The 10,434-nt window shown below is 31.7% G+C and overlaps 1 protein-coding gene across 1 annotated transcript in view; it reads right to left on the bottom strand.

The window, feature by feature from the left end:
* LOC129230619 (F-box only protein 21-like) overlaps positions 1-10,434 on the bottom strand; it is an 85,522-nt gene that overhangs the window by 56,097 nt on the left and 18,991 nt on the right. Inside the window, exons 8-11 of the mRNA XM_054865036.1 lie at positions 9,087-9,266; positions 8,121-8,240; positions 4,880-4,953; positions 4,510-4,667 (exon numbers count right to left, since the gene is read on the bottom strand). Of these exons, the coding sequence (XP_054721011.1) occupies positions 4,510-4,667; positions 4,880-4,953; positions 8,121-8,240; positions 9,087-9,266 (532 nt within the window). The remainder of the gene's footprint in view (positions 1-4,509; positions 4,668-4,879; positions 4,954-8,120; positions 8,241-9,086; positions 9,267-10,434) is intronic.

Below are 10,434 nucleotides of genomic sequence, written 5' to 3'. Positions count from 1 at the left end.
AGAACTTTTAACACTAAGAATTTAGTTGTTCTGCCTTTCTTCCCTGGTATCAGTTTTCAGGTTGCTAAGATTCTGAAGCGATTCCAATTCCAAGTGGTATTTTCTCCTATTAATAAACTTTCTTTCTCTTCTCTTAAAGATTCTATTCACCCTCTTAATTGCTGTGGGATCTATAAAATTGTTTGCAATTGCGGACTCGGATACATCGGACAGACCCGCCGTTCTTTGAAATTTCGGTTAAAAGAACATCAAAGCTATGTGAGAAAACAACAGCTGAATAAATCCAGTATTGCTCAACACTGTTGGGAATCGAATCACTCTTTTGATTTTAACTCTTATCAAATTATCCAAAAATGCCCCAATTCGTTGGATCTTGATTTTTGGGAATCTTTTCACATCCTGAGGAACCGTTCTAATTTAGTTAACGATCTTACTGCAATTCCCTATTTTTCCTCTGTGTGGACTCCTTTGTTAAAATTGGTTTAGATTTTCTATTATTTTTATGTAAACGTCGTACATTTCTTACTTTTATTTTTTCATTTTTTGCTTTCTTATTTCGTTTTGTGATTAACTAATTCCAATATGTTTATCCTTCACTCTGTTTTTTCTGCATTTCTCCATTTGATACATTGCTTCCATACATAGTTTTTCCCGCTGGTAAATTTATTGCTAATTAATTCAGAGTGGTTTCATTTTTGGACTTTTTGCATTGTTTATGGGTTTTCTTTTAAAATTTATTACTTAACGGTTTTTTCCTGATGGAATTATATAATAAATTTTGTCTCCATGTGTCATTTTATCTTTTTTGTTTTTTTAATTCCTATTTTTTGATATTTATACTACCTCCTGTTCCACCGTGTTGCTTTTCTCGGATGACTTTTCATCCAAAAGCTCACACTTCTTTGCATTGAAAAAGGTGTTCCTTGTAACACCGAAACACGTGTCTGCAATCATTTGCAAGTTTTGTGCTTAATAACGTTGGATTACTGACATTTTAAAGAATTGTTTAATCAAAGCAGAAAAAATTGACCTTCTGATGCCCAGCAGCAGTTACTAAGAGGCTGATATCAGAATTTCATGATTTTGCTTATTGCATTTTCACATTGAGAAAAAAATATTCTTTTTCACACTTAAAAATGAAAAGAAAAGTTTAGTCATTGTCTGTTGCTGTTTTTGCATATTGCATGCTTTTTTTATTTTTCCATGATGCTTTTCAATCTGGCTTGCAACAAAAATATTTTCAGAATTTTTGAATCAATTCCAAATTTTTACTTTTGTAACTTAACTACAGTCGAGTCCCGACTTACGCAAGGGATGCGTTCAAAGACCCCTCACGTAAGTCGAAATTTCGCGTTGTGGAAAAGGGTATGTGTAAAAACTTTTATAAACATACTCATAAATTAAAGACACTTGTAAACACCACCCGAAACTGTTAAAAACCATTTCTTAACTAACTATACTTAACTGTTTCGTTCATAAAAAAAATTGAATTTTTATTTGTATTTTAAAAAATAAAAATAGTTTTATTTAACAAAAAAAAAAACTGCTACAATGCACAAAATCAATGATCAATTGGAAAGAAAGACTTAAAATAAACCACTACGGTACGTACATTATATAGTAAGAAAAACAAATGCACTATAGTTGTACCAAAGACCATATACTGTACAATAGATGATATTTGTAACTTAAAAAAGTGCAGATGATGATGATTTATGCTGCATGATCTAACCGTTATTCTTATATAATTTTGAATACACAATACAGTCGCTTAACTAGTTCTTTTATAACGTTTCCATCAATGGCAACACCCCTCTTCCTGGTTTCTTAAATTCACAATACAAGAGCAGCTTCCATTTTCAATTTTTGCATTTCGCTTAGAAACTACTCAGTGAGCTTTTATGGAATTCGTTTTCTTGCTTTTTAATTGTAGATATGGAAAATTCACTCATACCTTATTGTCATGCTACCTTAGATGCATTTTATAGTTGTTCAAGCACATAATCTTTAGCTTTTCTTTAATTGTAGAAACTTTCTCTTTTTCCTTCTATTTTCAAACTTTAAATGAAACAGCGCTCTTAGGTGTCATTATATTTCATCAACTTTCCCATATAGAATGAAAAAAATAAATGGCAAATGAGGAGGAGTTATTTGTATAAGCGATGTTCACACTCGTACGGTGTGGGAACTTCCGCTCTCAGTGATGCCAAAGGAATGAAGGTCAATTCACGAAAAAAAAAAATAGTACCCAATAACTAAGCTGATATTTACACACGATTCCCTTTGGAAAAATTTTGTGTTGTGGGCGAAGAATTCGCGTTAGGAATAAAATTCTTTATCGGGGAAAAAATCAAGTTATAGCCATTTCTCATAATTCGGATCACAATGTAACGGGAATTGACCGTATTTGTAGTTATAAATATACAATAACTATATAATATTAGTACAAAAAAGAAAATTCATAAATGTATTTCATTTTTCAAATATCAGAGATATTTAGATTTCATGCCTAAAATTTTCTGTAAGACGCTTAATGTTTACGTCTTAAACTAAGTGACTGAGTGCAGAGAGTGTTTGCATTTTGGAAAATGCGGGGTATCTACAAAATTTCGATTTTTCAAATCCGTGCTTCTGCCTGTAACTTTCCACGACTAACAGAAAGAAATGTTTTCAGGAAAAAAACATTGATTTTTTTCAAGAATTGCTTAAATTAGTGCTTTTGAAAATAAAATTGTTACCACTTCAGATATACTTTGCACATATGCTACTAAAAATTCAAATTGAATTAAAATGTAACAACTTTATAAATAAAAATAAATTAATACAACATAATATGATTTTCATATTCTATTACCATCCTAAATGTCCTTAACTAACTTTTTAGATGAATTTTATTTTCTAAACTCTTCACAAACTTAAGCTAAATACTGGTGAAAATCAATGATAATTTTTAAGAGTGGATATAGCTGGAACTGACTTGAATTCAAAATTTTTGAGTAAGCCGTGTCAAAATGACTTACACTATATAATGCAAGATACAAGAAGGGTTTAAAATAGTCGTAATGACAAAATTATTGGTATCCACAAGGTAAAATCACAGAAGTAAACACAAATGAGGGGGTTTATTAGAAGTAGATGAAATCAGATTTTGAATTCTGTAAAAAAGCGAAACTTAAACATAAAAAGTTTAAGAAACAGCTAAAATGCTTACATTTTATGTCTAATTGGTAAAAGTTGGTATTCATGTATGTTATAAAACTCAAAACCCATGACCAATAGTCAGTTTCCATGCAAGTTTTTTCTTAGTAATGTTGAAAAGTAAAAATTAAATCTAAACACAAAGAAAATTGATAGACAGTGGTGACTTTTTTTTAAGAGGATGAACGGTTTGGCTATAAAAAAAATAAAAAATAAAATAAATGAATAAATTAAAAACTAGTAAAAATATATTAAAAAAAAAAACAAGTGAGGTTAACTTTGGTTTTAGACTGGGTTAGAAAGACTGGGTTTAAGTGTGCTGCTGAGCAATTTATCTAGTTTCCCTGACTTTTTCCATTCCTTGTTGGCTTTAATTATAGTTCTCGGTTAATTATTTTTGCTAGCTTTGAAGGAATCTAGGAAATAAGATCTATCACAAAATAAAAAGCATGAACTTGTAAAATTTATGTAAATATAAAAACCTACTATAGTGGGGGCAAACCTAACTTAGCAGCATTGTGAAGGTTACACAGAACCTAATCACAGCATTATGGCGCAGCCAGGTTAGGTTTGCCCCAACTATAGGTTTATTAGGATGACAGCAGGAAATGCATGTGAAATTTCTCTTCACGCACAATTTTATCTCAGTAGGAGTGTCCTGGGAAGATAAAGCTCAACATCTGCAGGAATGAGTTTCTCAGATATTTGAAGAAATACGTTTTGGATTACATACTAACTATAGAGAAATGTTGGAACTGGTGTTTTTCTTTTTTTGTCATTCTTTATCTTCAGTGTAAACCAAATGCGCAAGCTTGTACAAAAAAGCTACACATAGATGAAAATTACAAAAGAAAGAAAAATTTGCAGATACTGCAGAGAGCCCAGGCAAGCCTTTCCTGCCCCGCCCCCCCCCCCCCCAAAAAAAAAGAAGAAAAGAAAAAAAATCAAAGTTGTTAACTACAAAACAATTAACTCTATTTTAAGTTCCACAACTGTAAAGACCAAAAGAGTAAATTTCACCTAATCTTTAGGTTTTCTCTTATTTGGAGCTCCCCCCCCCCTTTTCTTTTTTTTGTGTCAGTGTTGCCCCCCCCCCCCCCCCAAAGTCCCGGACCCTTAGTTTTCGACTAGGCTGACATGGTCTCTCGTCGGGTCTGATAGTGCACTTTAACCTTCCCATGGCAGTTTATGCAATATTTATATAACATTAAGATAATAGTACATTTTTTAAATGATAAATAACAATAGAAAAAAAAAATCTTCCGCTGCAGTGTTAAACTTGAGCTTAGTAATTTTGGAATAAATCATTACCTTGTGCTGCATATCTGTTTGTTCCATCATTGACCAAAACATGATAAAATGGTTGCTTCTCTTTGTTGGACAGATTGCTCACACCCATTTGTCTGATCCAGTCTTTGCTTGCAGTACACACATTATCCCAGCCATATATCACACATCGGTAGCCATACCTACGAAAAGTGAAGTGTAAATAATTTCAAACAGTTGTAAACAGATTGTTATGAACAATTTTTTACTCCAGATTCCATGAGAACTTAAAACATAGCTACAGAACAACTCTGAAACGTCTATGATTAAATATTCTGAATAAAAAGACAATTCGAAAACAGTGTTTCAATGACTTTTAAAATTATCTATTAGCTTGTAAAGCAAATTTTCTTACTTTTTATGCTTCATTATCATTCCAACAGCATATTTAACTTCTTTATTATATCCACCTCTATACTGAACCTTTATCTATTAAAAATATTAAAACAAAAATTAAATTTTAAAATCAAATTATTGAATTTGATACAAATTCTGATATGAAGCCAAGACTAGGGACAGATTTATACTTAAACAGACTAGGCAACCAGACAACTTAAAGTGGCAAAATTTGAGTTAAGAACATTTTTAATGGAAACACATTAAAGAGTACTAAAGCTAGTTCAATCAAGCACAATACCATAAAATATATCTACTTGTGAGTTGTTTATATAATCTTTTTTTTTCTTTTTTTACACATGAAATATAATTTACCAGAGAGTCAAAAATATTAATTTACTTTTATTACTTAAAATTAAGTTACACTTTTCCACTTACTTTTCAAATATTTACAAGCTTAATATTTACTATTAACATGAAATATAATTGACAAAAATAGCCAAAAATATAAAAAATGTCTCCACTTTTTAAACATTTTTATGATTGGTTTTTATTTAGTTTTACATGAAATCTAAGTGTTCGGACTGTCAAAGACGCCTTCAATTTTTTTAACTTTTATATGATTAACATTAATTTTTAATAAAGTATAATTTACTTGACAGACAAAGGTCAAATTAGAGTGAGGGGAGCAAAAAAAGATGCAAAAGGAAGAAAAATGGTGAAAAGAAGTAAGAAGGGTAGCAGTATGTGCCATGCCAGGGGGTGGCATTACAATTACAGCAAATTTACCCTTGGTGAAGACTAAAAATAGTTTGAGCTCTCTCAGTCTTTAAAACGGGGCTGTCCATAACTGATGTCACTTTTTTCAACAATTTGACCCCCCTCACCTGTGTCACACCTTACCTTACCCCTTCCCTTCCAAAATTGTCACATCTCACGCTGTTTTTGTCACATGCCATGCTGTTTTTCATAAGCATAGTTATAACAAAACTGCATAATGTCAAACTTCCTGCTACCTCCTCCCTCCCCTTTGTCACACACTCACAATTTCATAACCCTCCCCCTCTCCCCGAAGTGTGACATCATTTATGGACAACTCCAATGAAAAAAACACACATAAAGTGTTGTATTCATAAAATTTAATAGAATGTTAAGTGCTGTTCATGTATTTTTTGAAAAGATAAGAACTTTATTTTTACAAAAAAATTATGATGATATTATGAGCAATTCGGCTAGGAAATTTGTGATTTTGACGAAAGTGTTAAAAATGATTTCCTTTTTACATAATTTTACTTAAATGTGTTATCTAATTAGAAAAGGTTCTTAGAAGAAGTGCCAGAATTCATAGAGTTACAGTAGAGTCTCGAAAATTCAAGTCTCAAAAGTCCAAGGTTCTGCTTAATCCAAGGTGCTTTGTTGATATTTTTAAGGTATACTTTTTTATAGATAAAAAAAGTTATAATCTGAAAATTTAAATATTTTGTTATGTAGAACTTCCCTAACAATATACAATAAGGTAATAGAAATATATTGAAAGGTTTATGTCAATAACATTGCCAAGTGACATGAAATAATCATTGACTATAAGAGATGGATTAAGAGATGCTTTGGAGAAAGTAGGAAGAAGGTTGATGCAAAAATAAAGTGAAATTAAAAAATTTTTGTCTCAAAGAACGAACAAACAGCCCTTTTGGAACATCCTATTGCAATTTAAAAGGGAAGTGCAAAACTTGACACTGTATGAAGAGTATACATGAAATTTTATCCTTCTATGACTAATGTTTTTGTATCATGTGAGGTACATATTTACGCTCATACATAAACACAAATGTCATGAGAAAACTGATCAAAACTTATACAAGGACAATCAAAGGGCAGTTTTTGGTTGCCTGCAAGTTTACACATAAGTAAGTGCAGACATCAAGAAAAAAAACTGATCAAAACTTGTTAAGGGTAAAAAAACATAAGTTTAATGTTGATATTTGAATGATAAATTTTTAGAGGAGACAGTATTTCTTTTTTATAGGGTAAGAAAGTAAACAGCGCATGTCCTTCAGTAGTCGAAAGAATTTTTTGGATAATCAGTTTTCAGTAATCCGAGGCGGCGCAAGCCCCAACTACCTGGATTTTCGAGACTCTACTGTAGTTTAACACTCTACACTCAAAAGGTTCAGTGCATCAATGAGATACAAAGGGATAAAAATTTCAAAATTGAAAATTTGGAGATAAGCAGTACAAATAATATGACAACCTCTCTTCTGTTTTGGGGGAAGAGATTGTACTAGTAGCCCTGGTAGGTGCTGCTACACAGCATGACTAAGAAAAAAATTTCAAAAAAAGTCTACCCCCCCCCCCCCAACCCTAGGGTTTGAACTTTGCACTTGTTTCACTCAAAACATAAAAAAAAATCTAGTTTTTTCTCTCAATAGCCTCAAGTAAAAGATAAGAGTCAGAGAGAATAAGATTCAGTTGTTTTATTGCATTAGAATGCTAGATGCTGATGAACAAAATTTTTGCTCAAAAGACAAAATCAGTTGTCATTGCTTTTAGTCAAATTCAAGGTTAAACTTGATTTTAATAAAAATAAATGCTTCAAAAATATTCAATGTATTAGTTACAACTGGTCTAAAGCAGTTTGTTACGCAAAAGTACAGAGTTCAAAAAATAGCGATCCATTTTAATGAAAACACCAATGTATTGATTTCTTTCACTGGTATTAGAAGAACATATGAAGACTTGGGTAACCTGCAACAGCAATAAAACAGAAAATTGCCACCAACAAGAGCAAATATCAGGCAACTTGTGAACAAATTCAGAAATAACTGATGGTTATCCAGGACGTTTTTCATCTACAACACAACTAGTTCATCTGCATTTTTCACAAGTGGTCTTGTTGGTGGCTGTTTTAAGTATTTTGCTGGAACAGGTGACGATACTTTTCATATGCTTTAATATCCAGTTTCCATGAAACAATGGGGATAGATTCTTTCTTCCAAGGAGAGCATTTCTACAAATATCTGTAAAATAAATCAACTCATTAGTGCTTTCATGAAAATATACTGTTATTTTTGGAACACTCTGCACTTTTAATGAGATCACTGATTTTAAGGGAGTATTGGATTTTCATTGAAATTGATATACTGACTAAGATCATCTCATTGGTGGATCATCGTCATACATTTTTATTTACATTTAAATACTTAAACAGAAAGAGGATGAAGTTCATAGCAGTTTATGAATAAAAGAAATAAATGTCTTACTTTAACACTTTGTTTTGTTTTCTGATTCTCCAGTGAGCAAAGGGCAGATTGATACATATAACCAACGATTCCTACAGCCATAGGATCTTGAGCTGATATTTCTTGCAGCAATGATATCACCTACAAGGAAAGCGAACAATTTTTATTATACTTACTCTTGTTAGAGGGTGGGACAAGATATTTAATTGTTAGCAAAAACCAGGGGTGCAAGTGGACTCAAAGTTGAATTTTCTGAAGACAGTGTGAAATTTTTGGAAGCTCGACCCCCTAACCCTCAAAACTCTTCAAACATGCATACAAAAATTATTGAAAAAAAAAAAACATTTAAAAAGATTTCTTCAGTTTTAAAATGTTGCCAGTCAGAAATTTTTGGAAACAGCAACCCAAAATTTTCGGAAATGTCGGAAATTTCATATCACTAACACCCCTGGCAAAAACAAAAATGAATGATAGTAATGATAAAATTAAGCATTAATGAAGTCAAAAAATTAATTCCAAGGCTGAACTTAAGCAAGCATAAAATTTGCGGATTTTGAGCTTCACAAATAATTTGTTTTTTTTTTAAAGGTTTTAAAGCTTAATTTCATTGTAAGGTAGGGTAATTGGCGATGAGTGAGCAGCATTACTTTTGTAGTATTAGTTTTGCAAAAGTCTTTCAACTCAAATCTGTGCTAATAACGTGTCTCTTTTTCACTCAACTCCCCCAAAAGAGGTAAACATTGCGAAGGTCATAACTCAACTTAACCACACCACACTATATTACTTAACCACACTATATTACTTACTATCTAGCAGCATACGAAGAAAACATTTTTTTTTCTTAATTCAGTATTTTAATTTCCCTGTTTCATTTCCGTGCTGCAGACAAATTTTAAGAAAAAGAACTATGAAACACGAATGATAATGCTAAAAATATAAAAATATTTCCTCTTGCATTGTGAATGTAATAATATCTTCCCCTCTTACATCAGATGTGTTGATGCTGAGATGCATATATACTCTCGCCAAAAGCAGCTTGTGTTCCATGTCATCAGGATTTATGATTGACAAGAGCTCTAAGGCATTGCATAAACATACGACTATTGCACCAATGCCGTCCATTTGGCGACCAACTTCAACTAAATTCCAGCACATGCGGATAAAAACCTAAAGAAAAAAAACGCACTAAAATAAATTGATGATTGCTGACAAAATATGAAAAAAACTAACAGCATTCATAAGACTCTGTGCCGATATTTACAGGAGAATTTTCAATTATGACAATAAAGACAACACACATTTGCAGGGGTGCACTTGACCAAACCATGGAAGGGCTCCTAGCAAGCAGCATTAAGACAGAACAGGAGCATAGGATTAAAAAAAACTTGCTCCTCTCTTTCCCTTTTATAATTGAGTGCTCATTTTTCATTATTTATATTTTGCAACTTAAAGTTTATATTAAGCAACTTAAGTAACTTTAAGTAAGTTAAGAAAAATTCGGAGCATTTTCCTGAAAAAGAGGCAGTGATAGCTACAGGGGGAGAATACGCATTAACATTTCATTTTATGATACATTATTTCAAGCAATAAATTGTATCTTTGATTTGTAATAATTAACATTTTAGATATATAATATCATTTTAAATTATGACAAATTAGTTAAAATCAGAATTCCAGGATTTGTCCCTAAAAAAACAACAACTCTGGAATGGCCTTAAAAAAGCTTCACCCCTGGATTTGTTTCTTGAGTTTGAGGAGTAACAGCATTTTTATCAAATCTATTTCGTCCCCAGAAAAAGAGTCGATTTTGTCCCATGCCCCAGGTTTTAAAAAGGTAAAAATTCAAACTTGGTTTTCATTTTTAGTTCGTTTGTCAACAAAAACTTGACAAAGTACATTAATCAGCAGACCAGCCATGGAAGAGATTTGGGGATAAAGTCTCTCCCATAACTCCAACACATTAAAATTTAATATTCAGTCTTAAGTATATTATCTTATTAAACAGGAAAATATTCAAGATGAGGGGAAAAGAAAGGAGAACACATTAATTCTAAAATTTAAACTACAGTATAAAATATGAATTCACTTGTTCATTGTTTCAAGTGGAAGCACCTAAAACCCGCCTTGACCACAGCCTTGCAAAGAAACTTCAAACTCTGGCAATACTTGTCCATCAATCTGAAAATGTCTCATTAAAGAAGTCAGAGGGTTATTTCATAATATAACATGATTCAGTTGTTTAAGGTTATTGAAGTGGTAGATATTGACAAAATTTTTGTCATTAGTGTGTCTATGAAAGAGATTCAAACCTTTTTATTTAAAAGAAAACTAATAC

The sequence above is a fragment of the Uloborus diversus genome, chromosome 9 (genome assembly GCF_026930045.1).
Source record: "Uloborus diversus isolate 005 chromosome 9, Udiv.v.3.1, whole genome shotgun sequence".
Taxonomy (NCBI): domain Eukaryota; kingdom Metazoa; phylum Arthropoda; class Arachnida; order Araneae; family Uloboridae; genus Uloborus; species Uloborus diversus.
This window is presented reverse-complemented; position numbering and strand designations above follow the sequence as displayed.